Here is a 23,848-nt window from a genome sequence, read left to right on the forward strand (position 1 = left end):
ATTTCTCTTTACAATAAAACGAAGCCACTAGTTTAAGGTGTCTCCTTATAGTTTTATGATCGCATGCGCGCTGAGGACGAAAGTTCAAGTAATCTGCGCGCGCTCGAAGGAAAACGTGGGTGTTTTTCGATATTTTATGACCTCAACATGAGCACAAAAACCAAAACTGACAGGGAATTCCCTCGAGGTTCCTTCGGTGAAATTCTGTAAAATGTGGCAGACCGGTAGTAAATATTTCACTTAAGTCGGAGCTCGTTTTTCAGGGAAATCTATAGGAAACGTTTTTTCACAGCGGCAAGACATAAATTGGCAAAAATCCTACTTTCTTCGTCTTTAAAATTCGTATCCCACAGGATGCGACGTGCAGTGAAGATTTTTGGAAGATTTCACCGAAGGAAATTCAAGAAAACCACAAGTAAAGCCATAAAAAAATAAATAAATAAAAAAAAATAAAAAATAAAAAATAAAAAAATCACTTTTGTTTGGGCAGTAATAATTCGACTAAAACCCAAAATTTTAACATTATTTAATCATTGCTTATTACATGTAATAACTTTATACTAAGACTAGTATAAAGGAATGTAAAAACAGCATTCAAAACATACACACTTGCGCGCGAAACGTCATAAATGATTACCCTATGGAGCCACCTAAAGCTCAGTACAATAACGGCCTTTACTTTTGTGATTCTTTGGAACGAAAGCGTCATAAGGATGTCTTGTCAAATGTTGGTTTGACTGCGTACAAGGTCACTAGTACTGTAAGTTGCACTTGAATCGATACAAGAGGATGTCAATCTTTTTTACATTTGCAATCGTTGCCGTCATCATCTTCACTAGTTCCGGGTTGCGGGTACACAGCGCGGAACGAGGGTAAACGGCGCGGGTCGCGAGTACACAGCGCGGAACGCGAGCAAACGGCACGGGTCGCGGGTAAACAGCGCGGGTCGCGCGTAAATAGAAAACCATAAGCAAAAAAACCAGAAAGATAGGTTTTGAAAGGGCAATAAAGGATGATCTTTCTAAAACGCCTGTTCCTGTTTACTTTTCGGTCTTGGTTAGTTCCAGATTCGCAGCTTCTTCATCGACCGACATTCTGCCAAGCGGCTTTAACTCTAAGATTTCTTGATTTGGACGCAATTTTGAACATCGCACGAAACCGTTATTCAATGTGTCCTCAAAATCGCCAAGCCTCCACAATTACCACCCACATTTCGTGCTGTTATAGTTTTTCCGCACAACAACCTTGCAAATGTAAATGTTCCCATTATGACATTAGACATGGAAATTCCCCGCCCGTTCGAATATAAGGACTGTTACTTAATGTCAAAACTTTCAAAGAGCTGACCTAAATTTGAGCACATTCCTTGCTGAACGCCATATTTCTTTATTCTAAGACCTGTAGCGAAGAAGAAACAGCCTCGACAAAGCTATCATGTAAATTAAAGCATGGATCGAACCGGCGATTTACGATCGTTAGTCTTGTTGCAACGATTTTGTTAAGATCCCCCATATCTGAGAAGCAACAATTTGCTTTTACAATTTATCTAGTTTCATAAGGTATTTGCGAACGCAGCGAGTTGATTAAAATATACATCCAAATCACGCCAGCTTACATCTTGACATGCGACTCTTCCTTGAAAGAGAAACAGTAACTATCTCATTTACATGCCCATGGTCGTGAAATGCATATTTGCATAAGGTTTGTTTTGCGGTAAAGCTCTATTAAGTTTAGCCGCCAAAGACGTGACGGCCTTGAGTGGAGCAAACAATAGAAGGCAAATAGTACTATGTAGTTTATGCCCACTAACAAGACGATGTTGCCGACATATGCAGAAAACGAATTCTTCAAACAGTAACACATTCACGTAACAAGTCTATTTATGAAAGATATATGACGTCAATTGCTGCCAAGGGCCTATTTTTTTGCCAAAAAAATCTTTTCCGATTGTTAAATACAAGGGTAATAGCCTCTGAGAGTCTCTCGCTTGGGAAACAGAACAGAATAGATCAGGTACAAAATTCACTTGTTTTTATTAACATAAAGAAATGGAGAAAACAAAACTGTACACGTGAAGTAGAATCCAGCTGTTAATCATTGTTCCACCGCAGGGATTTCCTTTGTCAGTTTTTAAGCACGAAAGGATGCCTAACAAAGGAAATGTCAAAAAGGAGGCACTACCAAATTCTCAGCAACATAAGTTAATTAAGTTAGGAGAAGAGATACTTGAAACTTGCCCTGAGTGATCTGCGCCTTTTGGCGTTGTTATTTTAACCTGTTCGTTCTGTGGGGATGCTTAGCTTAGTCTCTGTTTCTATGGTAAAAAAGTGATTAGTACTTATTTCTCTACACAATATCAATGCAAAATCATCTACACAGTTGACAAGAATTGAGTAAATAATCAACAACGGAAAAATCTGATTATTAAGTCCTCTGAAAATGTATAGAGAGGAGTGAGGAAAATCTGTCTTGACGCTGACAATATGAAAGCAAATTCATTGAATCGTGGACATCATACGCTGAGCTACCTCGCCACTTCGTTCTTAATTTAACGATCTACTGTCCTTTGGCAAGATTAACAGATGCTTGACAACTTAAGGTACTTCATCTTCGACGTTTCAGTGAATGACCTTCACAAATTGCATTTTGTACCTTTGTTAATACCGAAAAGTGCTCCATCTCAAGACTCAACAACGTATCTTGCAGGCAATTTAAAGAGATAGTACTACAAACCATGCCTCTCTCAATATCTAACCACAACTGGTCAATCTCAACACCGCCTTGACCAACAGTCCACGAATTTCAAGAATTTCTGTGTCAGAAATCCTCAAGTATCTGACCATGTATCCAGTCTCAAGGCTTGCCTTACAAAGGTGTCGGCGAATTTACACAATTTCCATTTCGAGGCCTCTGCAGATATGTTCAAACAACTTCCCTCACGATGGTGTTTACCAGTTTAAAGAACTTCTCTTCCAGAACTTCCTATATAAAGACTTTTTTGCACAAACTTGTCTGCCAGTTTAGAAAACCTCTGTTCAGCTGTTTCAGTGAAAATCTATCTCGGTAAAGTGATCTATCTTAAGACTTGCTTCACAAACGTGTTTGCCAGTTTAAAGAACTTCTGTTAAGCTGCTCCAGTGATAACCTATTCCAGTTAAGTGGTCTATCTTAAGACTCTCTCCCTTGCTTGTTTAAAGAACCTTCTGTTCAGCTGCTTCAGTGAAAATACATTCCGGTAAAGTTGTCTATCTTAAGCCTTGCTTGCTTGTTAGTTTAAACAACTTCTGTTCAGCTGCTTCAGCAAAAACTTATTCCGATAAAATGGTCTATCTTAAGCCTTGCCTCACAAACGTGTCTGCCAGTTAAAATAACTTCTGTTCAGCTGTTTCAGTGAAAACCTATCCCGGTAAAGTTTCCTATTTTAAGACTTACTTCACAGACGCGTTTCTGCCAGTCTAAAGAACTTCTGCTCAGCTGCGCCAGATCTTAAGACTTGCTTCACAAACGCGTCAGTCAGTTAAAAAACTTCTGTTCAGCTGCGCCAGATCTTAAGACTTGCTTCACAAACGTGTCAGTCAGTTTAAAGAGCTTCTGTTCAGCTGCGCCAGTTCTTAAGACTTGCTTCACAAACGTGCCTGTCAGTTTAAAGAACTTCTGTTCAGCTGCGCCAGTTCTTAAGACTTGCTTCACAAACGTGTCAGTCAGTTTAAAGAACTTCTGTTCAGCTGAGCCAGATCTTAAGACTTGCTTCACAAACGTGTGTGTCAGTTTAAAGAACTTCTGTTCAGCTGCGCCAGATCTTAATAATTACTTCACAAACGTGTCTGTCAGTTTAAAGAACTTCTGTTCAGCTGCATCAGATCTTAAGACTTGCTTCACAAACGTGTGCGTCAGTTTAACGAACTTCTGTTCAGCTGCTTTGGTGAAAACCTATCCCGGTAAAGTGGTCTATCTTAAGACTTGCTTGACAAACGTGTCTGCCAGTTTAAAGAACTTCTGTTCTGGTGCCTCTGTGAATGCCAGTGCCTTGGTTGGTGTTCGTCTTGCAGTACTGCTCGGACTCGTCTGTCTTGATCCTGCTGGGGAAGGAGGGAGACCACGACGAACAAAATGGCGGAACAGACCGCCAAGAAAGTTTCCCTTGAAATGAAAAAACCACGCATCAACGTCACAAAAACTATCAGAGCTGGGTTGTTCAAAGTCTGATAAAGTAAACCCAGGTTTAACGAGAATTATGATTTCAGTTTTGTCACTTTTCGCTGAGGTTTTCTGTTTATATTTTTTGTCTTTCTGTTTTGAGTCTGAATAATCTCAAACAAGTAACTTAAGGAGTCCACAGGACAATACTGGTAAATACTTGTCAGATAAATACCACAAAGTTTGCTTATTTCCAATACTTACCAGTTCACTACCAAGTTCTCTCTTGAGAAACTGCTTGACCCGCGGGTCCAGCCCGGGATCCCGCAAATATCGACAAGCTTGAGACAAGGCAACAATGAGTGCATTCTCCATCGTGAACATCAGAAGAGATCTACAAACACGCATACACATGACAAAAGGTTATTCACTGAAAGACAATGTTAAGTTCACTTGAGATCAAATAAAACATCTTGCTGGCCAGCAGTGGTTATATAAACTCTGGCAAACTATGGAATTTTATAAAGATGTGGCGAAGAGAAGTGTACATGAACAACCCACGTGGATTGGAGCGGAATCTACAGGCCGTCGCATCACAACAAGCGCATGGCTCGCGAAATTAAAATCTGAACGTGCCTTCGAGGCGCTATGTCAAGTAGCTTTTAAACGCCGATTGAATTCACGTAAAATTGCAAACAGCCGCAACCTAAGTAACATAGACAGGAAAAAAATCAGTTATAAAAGAAAAGTTGAAGAGTCAAAGGATGTCGTCAATAAGGGGCCGTGAGATCCCGGGAACGAACAACAACAGCCTTCCCAAGATTCAACACAATCACAGGGAAAGCAACCTTCAACGAGTTCCCGAGGACTGCAAAAACACCTCCTTCAAATTTGCGAAACGTCTTACCTTGGTAATGATTCTGATAATGTCCTAACTGGTGACTTCACGGGTGACTTCAGGTCAGGCTTTGGAGAAAGTCACAAGTCAAAAGGACAGAAGGAAGAAAAAAGACAAAATAATAATACTTGCAAGCATTACAGTGGAATAGAAGAACACAAGTTTATGTATGGCGGTTAAAGCAAGGCTAAGATTCAGACGAAAAGTTTACAATCAGAGTGTAAGTGTAAGCGCCTTTAAAGAAGTTATAGATTGTTAGATTATCGCGTAGTCTTTCACTAAACCTTTGTTAAACAGCTGTTCTGCAAAACGGCATTTTCATTGTTACATTAATCTTAAGATAGCACGTTTCTGGGGGAAAAAAAAGAAAAGAAACTTGTGGTGAAGCTGATATGCGAGCAAGCAAGCAAGCAAACATCGCAAAAATTAACCAAAACTCACAGGGCCAAGATTTGAGAGCGCCATGTTGAGGCAAGCCAAAAGAGTACCAAACGATAAAGGTTCCTCGTTGTCCACAGTCGGAGAACTGAACCCAAGAGAGAGCAAGGGAGGAAACTCTTCCAGGTCCATACCCTGTAGAAAGGTCGAAATCATGAATATTGTCGCGACGAAACCAGGCAAATACAGTCTCCCTGTCGATGCTTATGGCGCTTTATTTCATAATCTAAGAGTCAGTATCTAAGTTGTTACCTGATCAATGAGAATTCCACAAATGTCTGGCGTTAACTGTCGTAACATCGCCAAGGAGTTGCACAGAATCTTCAACAACCTAATAAGTTCAAGTTCAAGTTCATTATTGTACACTATTTACAGAAAACAACTTAACATAAGATGGTTTACAATGAGACATACAAAAAATTACAAATAGAGATTAACTAGAAGAAACAATATTTAGTTGTGTACAGTGACCAAAGTAGCCAATGAGCTTTCGAGTTGGTCACTGTCATGCAGGTATAAGTTGGCGATGGCCGCATTTTAAGTATAATTTAAATTAATATTTACATATATTGTACAGCATTATCTTCTATAGCTAACAGTTAAAGTATGGCCAGTTTTAAGTGGTAAAAATAAAGGAAAGACATTGGCGTGACATCTTATCTCCACATTTATGGTTTGGTTTGGGCAAATGTGAGCTGTATGGCGTTACGTAGGTTAAAAAAAGATAGGATGAGATGAGATGAGACGAGACGAGACGAGACGAGACGAGACGAGACGAGACGAGACGAGACGAGACGAGACGAGAGATGAGATGAGATGATGTTCTCTTGTCTATCTTGTATTGCTTTCTTTTGAGTTTCCTTAACAGTACTGGTACTTATTCCCCCGACTGGAAAAATTGAACCGTTGATGTATTTACTCACTGTGACTGGGTTTGAGAGACTAACGGGCTGTTCCTGAACGAGTCATCGTCAGCGTATGAGTACGTTCTGAGCATTTCCCTCGAAAACGAGCCGCTTAATGAACGTTGCACGGGTGAGGACTGGGTCTTGTCCTGGACGGAGGAGTTACCAGATCCTTTCGATAACTAGAGATGAGGTCAAAATAAAATAAATGACAAAAACAGACCAAGTAAAAACACGATCACCACCACAGGAAATGTACTACTTCTTATAAATAAACGTTACGGTCAAAAACCCATTTATATGTATATAAAAAAACATTTTCGGTTATAATCCTCCACACAAGATTTAAGCCCTAGATCAGGAGTATTAAGTAGGCTATTTAATACTCCTGGTCGCTTCATACTGTTGAAACCGGAGATAAGCGTCGGCCTGATGGGGCACTTGGCTCATATGCAGACTTTACCTTACCTTCTTACCGTATTTTTTTCCACACAATTTACTATTATTGAAACATCTCACAACGAGAACTTACTTCTGTCACACACTGATTTTTGTACAGTGATTCAAATGTCTTGAACCCAACTATCCTTGTACTGACTCACTTACATCTTATAATTATAATCATAACACACCATGAAAGTTAACACTATCATTCTTTTGTCAACCTCATTCGCCTCCTGTACATAACTACAAAATTACTTGTTGTTTGTATGAAAACGATTAAGGATAAAATAGTGAAGCAGTACGGTTTTGGCCTGAAACTAGTTTGGAACTAAGCTAATTTGGGTAGTCCTTTCAAATGCCATTAATCTCTTTTAACGTTATTCCCCCGCATGAGCTTCAATTACAAGCTAGTTCCTGTCCAATACCGAGAATACGAATATGGTCTATTTGTGCGCTTACATCGAGCAAATGAGCCAGCAATCTTGGATGGGTCAGCAGTGCCACACAGCTTTGACACAGAACACCAGTCCGTGCCTGAAAGAGAAATAAGGAAGGAACATTTCAACGCTTGAAAAATACAACGACTTCTCGATGCTGCTGTTGTTGCTACATTATGAGATTCGACAGGTGACTTTGTATAAACTTCCAGGGTTATCTCCAGTAAGCTAACTCTCAATGCATGGGAAAGCGCACCACCACAGACACCACATTTTAATTTACTGATCTAATTGTAAAGAAAAAAAAAACATGAAATAAGAGTTACCAGCAGAAGAATCAACACATCCGGCAGTGTGAACCTCCATTCCTGAAAGAAATGAACGAGTTCCAACAAGAACGCACTGACTTCCTCAGCTTCAGTTAACACGTCTGATGACTGCGACCGCCTCACACCGTCCATGCCCTGAAAGAAACACACCGCATGATACAAATGCTCATTCAAAACAAAACGTGACACACGGTAACTTCAAATTGCTGTTATCTAATGTTAGAGCGGTTTTCCTTTGGGTTTCGTAACACGAAATCTAAACCATTTACTCACCAATTACACTACTCAGCCAACCTCAAACCGTAGTAAAACCAAAACCAAAACCAAAGTAATTGCCTAATTTCTTTCGACACTCAAATGAAAACCGCTCTACACGCTCTAATTTGTCCGCAAAAATTGCTTTAACTCGGTCACAAGTTGAAATGACCACAAATTCTCAAGTGATGTGTTACACTTGTGACGGAATGAAGGGCGATTGGGTTGGGTGTTCTAACCGCTTCCAGTTATCACACACAATACACATGTAGCTCATTCGTTAGAGCGCCCAATCGGTATCTTAGAGGTTATGGGTTCGAATCCTGTCGGAGACTGAGATTTTTTCTTTGTCTCATGCTCGTGGCAACATATCATGTTTATGATCTATTCACCGAGCTGCAAATTTACCAACTTTCATTTATCGCATAACACAAAAAGCCAACAAGTACCAACCCTGCTTCTTCCATAAGACCTCACTTAATAGAATCACTGTATCTTTACTGACCTCTGCGAGCCTTTCCCTGTGTACACCAGCAAAGTCCAATGCTTCTTTGAGAAAACCATGTCTGAGCGTGCGCAGCATGGACGCCATCACAGCAAGGCACAGCTGCCATACTCTGTTCCAGTTTCCTCGTTTCAGTGGGTCTGAGGGGGTGGCGTTATCCTGGGACTGGGATCCAGACTTGGACTGGGCAGCCTTTGAGATCAACAGCAAGTTTGGGTTGATGTGTTACTACAGTCGAAGCTCTCGTAAGCGACCACCTCGGAAGCTCGAAAAAGTGGTCATAACTAGAGCTGGTCGCTTACAAAAATGAGCTCTCGTAAGCGACCGCATCGTAAAACAATAGAGGTTGGTCGCTTACGAGAGCTTCGGGAACTCATCAATAATTCATAAAGAATAAACATGTATTACATCTGATATAGACACGGCTAAACTTTACGTTCAATTTTTTAACTGGTCAAGAACTATAAGCGCAGTGTACAGTTTCATTAAAGCGTTGATTTATATGTAAAACACTCTGAGTGGTCGCTTACAAGAGCGCAAAAACAAAGGAAAAGTCCAGTTGGGTAATCCCAAAAGTAGCCGTGGTTGCTAACGGGAGCGGTCACTTATGAGAGCTTTTCATTACAAAGTTTAAAAGTCACAATTCAAAACGGGTTTCCACAAAGGTGATCGTAACTAGAGCTGGTCGCTTAGGAGAGTGGTCGCAAGGAGAGCTTCGGCCGTATTTAATTGGGCATAGCAGGTTAGCTCAATTCCCAAACGATAACACTATGAGCAACATGTCTCCTCCCCAGGCTTACGCAATGAGCGTGTATCACGTACTAAAACCTAGGGTCTTGTAAGTAGCGTTTGGCAGTTGAATGATTACCTGCTGCGTTTCTATTGAAAAGGAAAGTGACGCCATTCCCAAACACAACGGCTGAGATAAACTGTTCATAGCCAAGGCTTCAGCGCTCTAAGACAAAAAGAAAAAGTTATACATGTATACAAAAAAATATAAAACAAGAGATCAAAAAAAGCCTATCTAGAGCTTCTAGTCTAAAAGATTAAAAATACTATCCTACAAATACTTAACGACTAAAATGTACGACGCATCAAAAAAAAAAACAAAAAAAACACAAAATATTGTAACTGGACACTTCTCCAGCTCCTATCAAGGGTGCGACTTGCACCGTTCACAGGGTTCTTTGTAATTGGCCAAACAAAACAATTGGTAAACAACGCAAAAAATGCCCCTAGCCCTTAAAAACAAAAGAGGTGCAGATTAACAAGAACGAATGAAAATAGAGGTTTTAAAAGAGGTGCAGGCCAACTGCTATCAAGGCAACTTAGATAATAATTGAAAATCTAGAATATTATGACGGGTCTACCATAAATACTCCAAAGTTATCACCAGCAAGTGTTTTTTCAACGATTAAAAATAAAGTCAAATTAAACATCGTCTATTTCTTAGTGCGCTTTGTAATTTACAATTTGGAACAAGCCCCTGCCTCCACCCTACGCTCCATAGTATGTTGCCTTGATGTGAGGCTAAATTCTCATAACTTACACACTAGAAATGTATACAAGTCAGTAGGGAGAGTTCAGTGTGCTCATACCATTGGTATTCGTGACAGCGACAGGAACAAGTGAAGAATGGCTTCTGTGAATCCTACTTTCTCTTGAGTCTGAGGTAGATAGGCAAAGCAAACGTTTATTAAAAGCTTCCAACAAACTTCACACAGTGTAACTTATTTCCAGACCCCTTAACAGCATTAGCAACATGCATTATGCCTTTCAGGATGTCCTTTCCACCAAATTCTGAATTAATAAAATGCATGTAGTCAGCTCGATGGAGTTTGGATCTAGAGATCTGGGCTCGAGTCCTGGCCGGGGTCAGTGTTCGAGTCCAGGCCCTAACACTAGACACTTGACTCTCGTAGTGCCTCTCCCCACCAGGTGTATAAACTATTAAGACATGGCAGAATCTGTGGTGTACCAGCAATGAGCGACCATCCAATCTGCACGGAGCAGAAAAACCCCTGGTCTTCACGCCACGGAAAGCTAGAATGACCAACGGCACTTTGCCCGAGAGCATATTTCAGCTTTACTGAACGGATTGAAAAGGTTACACGTTACTGACCCTGATACAGACGTCCAATGCTTGGACCAGCGAAGCAAACAGCGTATGTTCTCTTAATACAGGAAGCCACTGGCCAGGATTGGCGAGCAGAATGTTCAGAATTTCATCAATGATAAACACAGACAGCTCTAGAACCTGCAAATATAGCATGGTGATTACGATATAGGATTCTACTGACATAACATACTGATGAATCCTTCAAAGAGGGAAATTCTGTGCGCGGAAGAACATTGTCAGAATTCTTTTCAGTAAACATATACTCTTAGAGTTAGGCCTCAACTCAGTAACGTAGCTTTAGCAATTCCATTACTTTTTAAGTAAATATCTTTCCATTGAAGTACTAATAATACAATAATTATGGTAAACTTCTTCCCTTCACCACAATAAACTATTCAACAAAATATTACTTTTACATTAATTATAATAAACTACTTATTAAATTACTTACATAATATTTCTTACAATAAGTTACAATAAAAAAAAAACTCGCTTACTTTTTTGCACAAATTACAGAACTACTCTACAGCATTTCACATTAAGATGAAAATCGTGATCTGTTTACATACAAAGAAAAGATACAGTTACAAATACATTAACATATGTTGCCTACCCTGTCCTGCTGTTTCTCCTCATTAGTGAACCTTCCTCGCAAGTATTCCAGTGGCTCACAAGCCAGCGGTAACAGAACCATGGCATAACTGCCTTTTAATTTATCTAAAATAATAAAATAATAAAAGCAATCACTTTAAAGCGGTAAACGGATCATGCCATGAAAAATGGAGAAGTTCAGAAATCGCTTTAAAAGAAATTTATGCCTTACCTGAAAGGTGTTCCGTTCGGGCATGCTGAAGTAAGACTGAGATGGAAGAGAACATGGCCACACGGATATGAACGAACAGCTGTGTGTCATTCTTGTGCGCTGTTTCCATGACATCCACCAGGCACTGGAAAACTGTATTCACGTCTTGAAGGCAGCTGCAAAGTAAGAAACGTTTTTGTAATCAGCAAGGAAGATAGTTGATATCTGGGTTATTGACCAAGCGTGAGGTCAAGATGGCTCGATATTGGCCAAGTTCTTTTTTTGCGTGTTTATAGATCGAGACGGAGTCGAGGTCCATAAACTCTCAAAAAACGAACGAGGCCAATATTCAGCCATCTTGACCAAACAAGCTTCGTCAATAAAGGATTTATTATACGGCTTTCGGGGAAATTTTTCTTGCGGGACACGGCCGGTAGTCTTGAGCGGGCAAAATAGCTCCATCTTGCCCGCTCGGGTAGCCAATCACAGCGCAGGATTTGATTCATCTTGCCCGCTCACGGAGCTAGCCATATAATAAGGCTGGTTACTGGCCAAGTCCTTTTTGTACGTGTTTATGGACCGAAACGGAGTCGAGGTCCTTAAACACGTAAAAAAAAAAAAAGAACGAGGCCAATATCAAGCCATATCGCCCGCTCGGGTAGCCAATAAGAGTGCAGTATTTGATTTATCTTGCCCGCTTACGAAGTTAGCCATATAATGATAGTTATAGATCAGGGGATCCAAAATGGAGGAAACCGCCCCCACCCCCCTCAATACCACCCTACTGAGATGAAGTGTTGTAAATGTGGCAGTGTTCACAACACACCTCTTCCAGCTCTCGAGTAACATCAAGAACACACTGCACAGTTCACCAGACGCATTAATACTGTCTACTGACGCACTTCTTGAGACCTGCAAAGAAGTGATGAGCCAAGTTAAGAATAAGCACTAATGCAACCACTATACTTCTTATTTTCGTGAGGGGTTAGTTTTCATTCATTTTGAAATTTCCTTGTTAAGGCGACGAAAATTTAACCCCACCAAAAGTTTTTCTTAGACAAAAACGAAACCATTAGAGTATTCTAAGCCGTATCTATGTCACTGTTGCCATAAATATTCTTCACTTAATCACGGTCGAATAATCAGTACAGATAAAACAAAAAAAAAATTGTCAAATACTGTTTCACATGATATACCATTAAACGTTTGATGAACTTTTGATACCTCTGACAATATTCCGATGCGTTCCGTCCGGTTGGGCTCATAATCAAAATCCATGACGTTTGAGGAGGAAGTTAAAATGGTTAATGGTTGACTCCATGTAAACTGGGACATACGTGGTTATAAACGACTGATGAATCAATACCTGAGACTTCAATCCTTGTAGAATGTCATCCAATATTAGCCGTCTCCGTGCAGTATCATTTAGACCAAACATCTCAGTCTGCAATAAATAACGAGCATGTTAGTTGGGTACAGAACAGTCCAAATATGCAGACCATCTGTGGCACACAAGCAGCAAACAGGATAAGAGTAAAAAAATATATAGATATAGTTAAACCACAATAAACAATGGAATATACTCTGGAGCACCTAGTGATTCAGAAAACGTAATAACCGAGGGCTAGAAAAAAAAAGGAATGAATATAATGAATCTAGAGCTTCAGTTTTCGAGTGATGGGGACTTTTTAAGGCTCCTAACATAAATATCAGCCTTGGTTTTTCTCACTAGCATGGTTAATCCCACAAATCTGCTGTTAATCACACCTGACATGAGGAGCAAACAATCAAGAAGGTTCTCCAAGCTTTGAGCAATTTGAGCTTCTCTTCCTCAAAGTTTTCTAGTTGATCATGCTCTGACTCACTCGAAGTTGGAGATTGTTCTGAAGACTTGAGGAACTGCAAGAAATTTGAATAAAAAAGAAACATACATTTTATTACGTTTAGTTGATATATTTGTTTCCTTCATTTAAAGTGGCATGTCTGTGAACTAGCTAGGTGTAGCTAAGCGCATTGACCACTATAAACAACATTTGAACATTCGAACACGTAACAAAACATAAAGAAAATAAACAAAGGTTTTCGAATTCGTTAACGAAACAGGATATGAGAATGCAGCAAGGACGAGACAGAACAAACCGAACGTAATTGTGTAAATTGCATATTAAATAAAAAGTTCTGTAGCTGAGAAACCATGAATAAACAAAGAGACGGGAAAAAGGGCGCACAAAATACACACATATGTTAAGAAACACAACTGAAATATAGCAATCGGTTTGTCCCTACCTGACCCCAGTATTGATATCTTTGTTTCGAACAGAAAGCTTTCATGGATGTCTTCAGACTGTCGTCAACTTGACCTCTGGTGAATGTAGATGCAATTATTGTTACTAACTGTTGTTACTAATGACCGACTTTGTTTCTAAGTACTGAAGACATCTGAAAGCAACACTAAGGCTCCGTGCACGCTTCGCCCGGAGGAATTTGAAAACGGAAGTTTCACACTGAAAAGGAATCAAACGTTTTCCGTCCGCGACTAAGCTGGAGGAATCTGGAAACGCAACAATCACTGGTCATTTGTGTTTGAGGAAAACGCAAGCAGGGGAATACCATGATTATCGTAACGTTACCGTGTCAGTACAAAAAAGTTCATTTTCAAAATGTTTTCCGTCCGCACTAATACGCAAAGCCGGCGTTTACAAATTCCGCCGGTTTGAAGAGCGTTTTCGAAAAGTTCCGTTTTGCGTGGCGGATTACTGTGGAGGAGAGACTTCGCCGTAGAAGTAAAGCTCCGTTTTCAAGTTACCTCCGGCGCATTGTGGACGGGGCTACAGGAGCGTTAAATACTTCCAGGTACTTAAACAACTCTTGCACTGGAACCGCAAGAGTAATCAGGGATTTTCTCTTCTTGTCCTAATGCCTAAAATATAAATAGCTACAAGATCTGTCATAATCGTTGAAACAAGTACATTTATCACAACGGATGTACAGTAAGATGGATTTATAAGCCGATAACAGGCGACGAGCAGAAAATGCCAAGATTACCTTGAAACATAGTAAGCTTCTAACGCAATAATCTGCAGAGCATAACAGCAGATTTCCATGTAATATCTGTAATCCTGCGAGAGAGAAAAAAGCCTTTGGTATCAGGTATTCACTAAAAATGAATGTTTCCTATATCTTGCTGACCCATAAAAAGTACTCGGATGCCTCGTCCACACTACGCTAGAGATATTTGAAAACGCATCTTTAGTTCTACGGTTAGGCCTATCGTTCACACTAATCCGTCACGAAAACGGAGCTTTTCAGAAAACGCTCTTCAAACTGGAGGAATTTAAAAACGCCGGCTTCTCGTTTTCGTGTGGACAGAAAACATTTTGAAAACGGAGCTTTTCGAAAGCGATGACATCACGAAAATCATGTGATTTTACTGCCCAAGTTTTCTTCAAACGCAAATACAAAATGGCCGGTGATTGTGGCGTTTTTAGATTTCTCCGGCGTAGCGTGGACGGAAAACAATTTGGAAAACACGGTTTTCAAATTTCTCTGGCGTAGTGTGGAAGGGAGCTGAGAGGGGGTGGTGGTGTTGGGAGCAGTCTCTTCTACGTTGAGACGAGAGTCGTTGAGAGGAGAGAGACGATTTTCACTTGCACTGTTTTAATGAAGAGATCAAGCCCCTGCAAAATGAGCAACTACTGCCGTAGCCGCCTGAAGGAATCTGTAGCAAACATTTTGATCACAATACGCACGCCGAGTCTTTGATGGCAAATTTCCAAAACTCGCTGCAGGAAAATTGCTACTGGCCCCAGAAAAGTCGTTCTTGTCATGATCAGATGCCAATTTGCAGTTCACTCTTTAGTTATAGATGCACACATGCCATCTTGAGGGTCACCTTCGATCATTGTTACCACAACGGACATATCGCCATGCAAAGCAAGTTAAACATGGCTGATAGAAAAAGAAAAAGGACTATCAATTGTGTTATAGCTAAAAGAATTTTAATCAATACAGTGCTTGTCTTCTTTTCTGCAGATAAATATCAAGATAAATAATACTTACTTCCTCAACATCCGATTGTATTCCAGTCATCAGTGGATGAGTTAAATTTTCCCAGAATTTTGGGCTAACAGGAAAAAAAAAACATGCTGCCTTTCAGTACGTATTCGCGAATACTAACTTTTCTCGCTCAAATCTTTATGTCTGACTTTGTAGCGCTAAACAAAATAAGGACCTTCCAGAGGGATGTTGACATAACAATTGCTACTTGTAAATCTAACCTTGACGAAGACAAAACCCTTGCAAAAATCTGCGAGAGTATAATTATACCAAATAAAGTTTAAAGAAACAGTTTACACTTCTAATCACAAACCTACAAAGCCGAGAAGACAAAAGTGAAATGTATCCCCTCTGGGGACCCGATGGGAGACATATCTACCCAGCAGGGATATAACAGGGATATTTTCTTTAGGCTGAATGCCATGACCACTCTACAATAAGCCACAGCAATGATAGGTGGTATTGGTAAAGTTCAGCCACATGAAGTAAGTAGCAAAATTATTTTTGACAAATTCAATTCTCCTCTGCGAAAATTATGAACTAAGTAAAAGCTAGCTGCTCGGTAAGGTCTATAAAAATCCTTTTTTCATGATTTATATTTTTGTTCTACTTCAAAAATGCAATGTCCTATAACGCTACAGCACTGCGCTTTACATATTTGTCATTTCAGACATAGTTAATTCAGAGGAATGGCTGTGGAGCCGGGGACAAAGCTCAAAGGAGCAACCAAAGATATCACGAGTTACGGTGAAAAGTCCACGAACATGCACAATCTTTGGTTTTGCGCTCATACACTATTCATGAATAACGTAACCAAAACGTTTCTACTGCCTAGTTCTTCGGTCAGAAATAAAAAGCTATTGTGTTCTGAACGCGATAAAGGCCAAAAGAGTGAACAAAAAATATTAACAAAGGCTTCGTTGGGCCTCATAACCAATCCCCTCTATTAAATTTACACAATTCGATTTATCGTTCTGAACAATTAAAATCATTACTTTATTGCTATTAAAGCTAAAGTCCATCACTAGTAAATTCATTTTTTAATTAATGTTTTCACGTATAATTACCTCTTTCGTATTGCTGTGAGCGCGGCATCTCTTCTGTCATGCCACAAAGAGTGAAGTAACAAGAATGCTGCAGATACCAGTTGAGGAGGAATATAGTGACCTGACTACAGACAGAAGGAGGTGTTAATCAAGTTGAAAATGTGTACAGAATAACAGTGTTACCCATCTGGACTGAAATACTTATTGTCTTATGGTCTGATGGCAATATTTATTGTCATCAGACCAGTCGAAGAGAAATGTAATGGCCTGTCTATAGACAAGTGATGAACGCTCGATTCACTTCAATTTATTTACACTTATTACCCCAGTTTCAAAATCGGGGAATATCACTAGGATATCCCCCAGTTTTAGTTGGGGCATATTCAGTCACGGAACGGGTTTTGACCAATCATGCGAAAATATTTGATGGATTATAAAGTGCAATACAGTGGAACCCCGATTTTTCGAACCTCCAAGGGAAACGAAAATTGGTTCGAAAAATCGGAGAGTTCGAGAAATCGGGGGTAAACTTACAGTGTTCGACTGAGGAGAGGGACAACTTTTGGTTCGAGTTATCGGGAGGTGCGAAAAAATGAGGGTTCGAGAAATCGGGATTCCACTGAAAAACAGAAACTACTGTGAAAACTGCTTATATTCGCAATTAAATTGATTGAAGGGCATGCACTTGATCTCAGCTGGAATTACTGTCAAAATCTTTGAGGCCAGTGCCAAAGTCTTCAATTACAGCCTTACCCATCTGGACTAGAAATACTTCTGCAATATTTACTACTTTGCTCTTTATCTAGACAGTGCAACTTACCATTAAGCATAGAACAACCACCTTCCATAAAAATTCAAGCCAACAAACACACAGCCATTGTCTACAACGCCTGTCAGTGCACACTTGTGTCACTAGACTGGTTACGAGAAATGCTAACGCCTTTGGTATTTACCTGTTTCTCGGGATCAATAACATCCAAGACAGCATGAAGACAGCTATTCAGCCCTATGATGAATTCCTGAACAAAACAAGACATTAAAAGAATCTTTTGAATACTTCGTTAACTACTATAAATCAGCAATATAACTATGGAGAGCATGTTTGCATTTCTTATTTAAGTATGAAAATTAATCCATGTAAGGGACCTATGGAAAACAGCAAGAGTGCGATATCAAGCATGATTTTCTATTTACATTCATTTACCTTCCCAGATCCCTCCCTCATCCCGGTTGAGTTGATAAAGACAATATCGGAGACCGTTTTAAGACGTGATAGTCGAGAGCATAAAAATATGTTGGACAAATCATCCTCGTACTTAGTGTCCTACTCTTGTTTTTCAATAAATGTCCCTCTATTCAGCGAGGTTGTTAGAAATTCACACAAAATCTTAGAACAAAATCTTCATGAACAAGCATCGTAACCTTTCAGTTTCTTTTCTCTGCGAATATTGACTGATCTTCTGACTTCTTGCAAGAAAAGAAGGAGTTCTTCTCAGTTATATATCAACTTGAACAGTTGAAAAGAAAACAAGCCAAAAAAATCAGACTCAACTTTGGAGGATTTGAAAGAATGGTTTCAAGTTCTGTTGGGGTCCGATTCTTTTGGGATCAACGCATTTTTTTTTGTAAAGCTCCAAGTTTATTAACAGGGTGAGTTAGATTGACATGGTCTCCTTGTACACGTACAGTTTCACATGCATCTGCTTTTTGTTCTACTGAATTCCTACAGGAATGACCAGCATAAATGATCCTTATTAGTTATCTACCTTATCATCTTTAGAAGACAGATCAAGGAACAGCTCAATTAATCCAGGTTGAGTTTCCACAGCTGTTGCTATAAATTCCAGTATTACTACTTTAAGTTTGACGTCCTGGAAATTGAACAGTGCAAAAAAGGATTCTGTTGAGCTAGAGGAGTGACTTCATATTTTTTTTAATAAGTAAAGTACAACCTAAAGATGATTACTCCGTACAACAAATTTCTGTATGCTTGATATGAATACAAAGTTAAGACTATTTTGACCTTGTTGGACTTAGGTAACCTTTACAGACCCATGCAGCAGTATACTCTCTTTGTAACAACTGCAGGACACTTGTTAGCTCTAAGAACTTGAGCATCAAGGCTACTGGATAATACGCTGTAATTCACAACAACCGCACGGTAATAATTAGGTAATTATCTCTTGGTGCCGGAGAAGTGTTATGCACTTATATTGCACACTGCACTCTTGTTATGCCAGGAGGTATCTCCCTTATTCTCAACATGAGTCGCCTTTGTAGAACATTTACTGTTCAGTATCACGAGGACGTCCATTATTAATTAGCACCTCTGTAAGGGTCCTGAGTCTCGAAACAAAAGCATCTCTCAATGGAACAGCTTCCGCGCCAAAACTGGCATGCATGGACATTGGAGCTACCTGGAAAATCATCAATTATACTTAAAAAGTTTTTAAAAAATTAAAAGGACACCATGTGATAAACAGCTAAGAAACTACTTCGTTTGGGCATGCAACTGTATTAGTTTAACCTACATTATAGTTGCCTAAAATGTATCCCCTCTGGGGACCGGATGGGAGGTTTATCTTCCCACCAGGGATATAACAGGGAATTATTTCTTTAGGCTGAGAGCCATGACCACTCTACAATAAGCTACAGTGCAGCAATGATAGGTGGTATTGGTAATTTTCAGCCACTTCGAGGTGTAACTTGTAAAATCACTTTTAATGAATTTAATGCTCCATTGCAAAAAATTACAAAAAGGCAGCAGGTTGTTGAGTAGGAAGATTCATATCTGACTAAACTTTGCTGCTTACGTGTGTTATGTGTATGACAACTAATTGCCTTAATTTTGTGTAACATCACTCTGCAGACATACCAAGCACATTCTCTTCAGCAAGAGTGTTGCCAATGTCGGCAGCTGACTGTCCAGTCTGTGATAGACGTACGAAGCTATCACAGTCACCAGCTGACAATTACCTAAGAAGAAATAATGAATACTTAACTGACAGATCGATTGGATGCTATAACATTGTTCTTCTACTGCTGTGCATTCTATCCTAAAGTAATGTATCCCCTCTGGGGACCTGACAGGAGATGTATCTACCCACCAGGGATGTAACAGGGAATTGTTTCTTTAGGCTGAGTCGTGATCACTCCACAATAAACTGCATGTATAATGCAGAAATGATAGGTGGTTTTGATACAATTCAGCCAAATGGAGAAGTAAATCACTTTAAGCGAATTCTTCAAAATATTAATACTCAATTAACTGAGGATAATGATTAAACAAAGAATGACAAGAATATTCATATAATTCAAATGGAGAGAAATGGACAGACGCAATGCAGTACAGTAGTACATGCATTAAGATTTTAGGAATCTCTGTGAGAATCCAAGCCTTACCCCAGCTTGTGGAATAGCTGGCTCCTTTATCACGCAGTTGATGAACAACTTGTGATGTTAATGCTTCTTCCAAAGGAGAAATATCATCATCCTAAAGACAAAACAGTGCGCCATGCAATAATAAGCCTACTAAGTTGCATACGACTAAGCACGTTACTTTACAGTTATGTGCACCATACAATTGCCACTTGAAATGTGTTTCAGAACGTCATTTGACAACTTTTCTGTGGGTTCTGTTTGTTTTGGCCCATCGTTATCTCATCTTTAAAGACAATTGAGATCACTGCAGTTACGTATGAGATACAGCCTGAAGGAAAAAAATTGAACTCCCGGGATTTCAACGCATGGCCTCTGCAATACCAGAGCAGTGCTCTACCAACTGGGTTATCAAGCCAACTGGTAGCAAGCAATGATGTGAGTTCGTATTGTACCCATAGATGGCGAGGACGTGCAGTTGAACAAGTAAAACATCATATCGCGGCTATGTACCTAACTTAGGCAGTTGCAAAAACAAAAGCTTAAACGGAACCAACTTACTGCAAGGGCATGCTTTCATGTCTGTCCCAACTGGATATTGAAGATTTCCAAGCAAATTAAGTTGGGTTTTGAAATTAAACTTGTCTACGATTGATTACTTCTGCTGCTTCGGTGCAAAAAATTGTCTGCACATTTATAACTTGCAAGCAATCCTTCTAAACTACCGCTCTAAAAGATAAATATATCCCTTCTGGGGACCTGACGGGAGACATATCTTCCCGACAGGGATATAACAGAGATATTTTCTTTAGGCTGAATGCCATGACCACTCTACAGTGAGCTACAGTGCAGCAATGATAGGTGGTATTGATAAAGTTCAGCCATATTACATGAAGTAAGTAGTAAACAAATTTTTCACAATTTTTGTTCTCCTCTGCAAGCATTTTATACTACGGTACAGCTCGTTACTAGCTAAGGTTTGCAAGTGGCCTAAATTTGTAAGCATGATCTCTTTTTACGGATTTGCCTCAAGACTACTTTGCCATTACTTTAATGTTTCATATTAACTGCGCAAGGATATATTTACCTTTCCTTTCCTTGCCAACAGCCTGTTTAGCACAGAAAATGCCAGCTTGATGAGTTCCACAAGGGTCAACGCATATCCTCCAGTGGCACTGCTGATGAATGAATTATACTACAGCTTTAGATACTGCTGTGCACATCCTCACTGTATCATGCACTGTAACAAACTCAAGAGAAATGAATATTCTCCCCAGCTACTTTGTTATCAAAAGCCGTTATGTGAAGCCAAAATTAAGTGTAAAAAAGCCACCTTCATACCTTCCCAAAGACACCAGTTTATCAACAGTGTCTACTCCTGTGCCGAGGATGTTAAGTAAAGATTGTCCAGCTTCTGAATACAATAAGTCAAGAACTAAGGTGTCCTGTAACACTACTGGAGTCCTACAAGGCAAAAAGAAAAAAAATAACAAACTGCTACAAACAAACTGAAAAAAACTGTGACTCACAGAACATCACAACGTGGACTTGAGTGAAGGGAGGAGAAGTCTGGAGAACTGTCAGCTAACAGTTTGTCTTGATAGAGAGTTTTCTCTCAGTACTAGTTCAAAATCTGGATATTCTCCCATCCAGGTTCTGTTTTAGCAAAAAATGCAACTTAGTGATTGGTGATGAGGGAAATCAAACAGAAAGGTACTATTGAAGATTATTACTGTCATAATAATTAGTGATGAGGATCCACAAGGATGTTGGGGCATGGTGCAAGCCTCTGAATCATTGGCAAAGAAAATGGTAGATATCACAGTACAGCTACACAAACCTTGACAGACACACACAACACACAAACCTTGACAAATCTGTGACATCCACCTCCATTGTTTCACTAGCTCCATCAGTTTTCTTTGGTTTAAAATGAAGGCCAAGAACAACATTGAACAACTGAAGACATCTTTTCCCTTGAAAACAAACAAGGCTTTAGCAAAATGTAAATTTAAGCGTAACCAGAAACCTCTACCTTACAAGTAAATCTCTATTTCATTTAAGGTTACTCTATACCTTTAGAGGTGTCTCGCGTCCAAGTGATGTAGCGTATCCCATTCAAACTGTAGATACCTAAGCTTCTACATCAAATTAAAGCTTAAAGAGCCGGCTATCAAACTATACCAAGAATTTTGAAATTAAATGAACTGTCGAATCTCTAACCGTGAGTGTCTAAATCACTATTTGAAAGCTACCTGTACAAGACATTTGCGAGAGGCCTAGGGAGTTATTTCAAAATTATATATCCTTACCACAAATGTATCCCCTCTGGAGACCTAATGGGATCTTTCCACTAGGGATTTAATACAGTTTTTTTTTTTTTTTCTTTTAGGTTGAGAGTCATAACAACTCTTGAACATTGAATAAGGTAGCAGTGCAGCAATCACAGGTGGTTTTGGTAACATTCAGCCACATGAAGGAGGAAATGATGATGTCACTGTAGTTATATTATTTTTTTTGCCTAATGATTTTTAGGTTCTGCCATGTTTTTGTATAAATACATGTAATAATAACCCAATGCTACTAAAACCAGTCTAGCACACACTAATCATACCAATTTCCTCTCTGTCTTTAAGTCCAGTGAATCTCCACTTATGGAAACCAGTGAACACTTCTCTCATTACAAAGACAAGGCAAGCAGCAAGATCAAGAAAGCTGATTGGCTGATCGTCAGTGTCCTCAGCAACACTGATTCCATGGATCAGCTTTAGCAGTAAATTCAATGTCTCCATAGTAACAGGATAATATCCAACTGGTCTTTCTTTGGTACTCAAAATTGCACCAAAGTTTCCAGGTGCTGTGCTGAGAAACCTGAGTAAGACAATTGACAATACGATTGGACAAGGTTAAGCATGACAATTACGCAGACCAGTATATTATTTGCAGCAAACCACATTTAGACAGTTTTAAGCATGAGCAGACTATTATTTGTCAGCAGTTATTTGCAGTCACATGGTAGACTCTTGGCCAATGAAAAGTAAGAAAAAATACAATGTACATCAAATGATAATAAGAAGTCACTGGCAAGACTTATAAATAAACAATTATTATCTTTCCCTCATGAACATGCATGTGACAAGTCATTCAAAGAAAAAATAACTGACAAGAAAACTCCTCAAAGCAGTGGCAAGAACTTGGAACAAACCAAAACCACTACACCAGTATATGTAAATAAAACTGAATGTGAGATTCAATTCTCAGCCACCCTTGCTGCTCCTAAGGTCAAATTTATCTGGTTCATTCCTCATGTCTATGAAGGTAATATTTTGAACCAAAGATATTTTTGTGTTTGAAGAGTCTTTGGAAAGTTTTCCTCGATCTTCAAAGACTGGTTCCTACAATGCAAAAACCCTTCTACAGTGCTGCAAGAGATTTTCATGACTCCAGGACAGGTTATCTTAAAGAAACTGCTCTATCTTTCAAATAATGTCGGGGTCAATATTGGCTATAGTAAGATAACTCACTCCACTTTTGTCTTGTCCACTTCTGAAATTTTGGCTGAAACACAGTGAGGAAGAAATCCTGTCTGTTGAAGATTATGCCAGACCTGCAAAAAAACAAGCAACAAAAACACTGCATCCACCTCACAAATGGCTAGTTGTGAGGTCCCTGCATGTTGCAAACCCATATGATTTCTATGAATTCAGTAACATACAATACTTAATACCCTCCAGGTGAGTAGATCATAAGTTTATCCTGATAGCATGTACTCATGCATTTATAATTTGTATTTAAATCATGGGCCGAAATTTAGATTTTGAACACTGTAACGTTCAAAGGAACAATACATGTACATGTAATTGCCGGTAGGTTGGAGGTAGGATGGAAGTTTGTACTTTTAAATAAAAACAGTTTTTAATGAACAGAACATATCATTTTGTACCTGGTGTGGATCTTTTAATGCTACAGTAGCCAAACAAGACAAACAAGTGGCAATCAAATCTTGTGGAGGATTTGGTGATGGGGTGCATCTGAAACAACATGGTTTAAAAAACTGTCAGCAACTACAAACATACTCACTCACAACTGAAATGAAGAC

At 39.4% G+C, this 23,848-nt stretch overlaps 1 protein-coding gene across 3 annotated transcripts in view; it reads right to left on the reverse strand.

Annotated features, from left to right (window-relative positions):
* Nucleotides 1-2,014: 2,014 nt before the first annotated feature.
* LOC110045995 (nucleoporin NUP188-like) overlaps nt 2,015-23,848 on the reverse strand; it is a 39,608-nt gene continuing 17,774 nt past the window's right edge. For 2 of the 3 annotated variants that reach the window (XM_089282976.1, XM_089282974.1), the window contains 32 exons: nt 23,693-23,780; nt 23,274-23,356; nt 22,364-22,620; nt 21,617-21,725; nt 21,091-21,213; nt 20,837-20,927; nt 19,774-19,864; nt 19,247-19,347; nt 18,699-18,788; nt 18,138-18,242; nt 17,325-17,390; nt 16,393-16,496; nt 15,329-15,392; nt 14,315-14,388; nt 13,556-13,631; nt 13,037-13,168; nt 12,636-12,713; nt 12,096-12,181; nt 11,291-11,445; nt 11,081-11,184; nt 10,471-10,605; nt 9,947-10,015; nt 9,217-9,303; nt 8,349-8,540; nt 7,586-7,723; nt 7,282-7,356; nt 6,397-6,560; nt 5,726-5,804; nt 5,477-5,608; nt 5,045-5,103; nt 4,402-4,531; nt 2,015-4,140 (listed from right to left, as the gene is read on the reverse strand). In XM_089282976.1, the coding sequence (XP_089139102.1) occupies nt 3,949-4,140; nt 4,402-4,531; nt 5,045-5,103; nt 5,477-5,608; nt 5,726-5,804; nt 6,397-6,560; nt 7,282-7,356; nt 7,586-7,723; nt 8,349-8,540; nt 9,217-9,303; nt 9,947-10,015; nt 10,471-10,605; nt 11,081-11,184; nt 11,291-11,445; nt 12,096-12,181; nt 12,636-12,713; nt 13,037-13,168; nt 13,556-13,631; nt 14,315-14,388; nt 15,329-15,392; nt 16,393-16,496; nt 17,325-17,390; nt 18,138-18,242; nt 18,699-18,788; nt 19,247-19,347; nt 19,774-19,864; nt 20,837-20,927; nt 21,091-21,213; nt 21,617-21,725; nt 22,364-22,620; nt 23,274-23,356; nt 23,693-23,780 (3,529 nt within the window). In that variant the 3' untranslated portion in view covers nt 2,015-3,948. The remainder of the gene's footprint in view (nt 4,141-4,401; nt 4,532-5,044; nt 5,104-5,476; nt 5,609-5,725; nt 5,805-6,396; nt 6,561-7,281; nt 7,357-7,585; nt 7,724-8,348; nt 8,541-9,216; nt 9,304-9,946; nt 10,016-10,470; nt 10,606-11,080; nt 11,185-11,290; nt 11,446-12,095; nt 12,182-12,635; nt 12,714-13,036; nt 13,169-13,555; nt 13,632-14,314; nt 14,389-15,328; nt 15,393-16,392; nt 16,497-17,324; nt 17,391-18,137; nt 18,243-18,698; nt 18,789-19,246; nt 19,348-19,773; nt 19,865-20,836; nt 20,928-21,090; nt 21,214-21,616; nt 21,726-22,363; nt 22,621-23,273; nt 23,357-23,692; nt 23,781-23,848) is intronic. The other variant, XM_089282975.1, reaches the window with a different exon arrangement.

The sequence above is a fragment of the Orbicella faveolata genome, unplaced genomic scaffold, assembly GCF_042242905.1.
Source record: "Orbicella faveolata isolate gen_17 unplaced genomic scaffold, um_ofav_v1 contig_12, whole genome shotgun sequence".
Classification (NCBI taxonomy): domain Eukaryota; kingdom Metazoa; phylum Cnidaria; class Anthozoa; order Scleractinia; family Merulinidae; genus Orbicella; species Orbicella faveolata.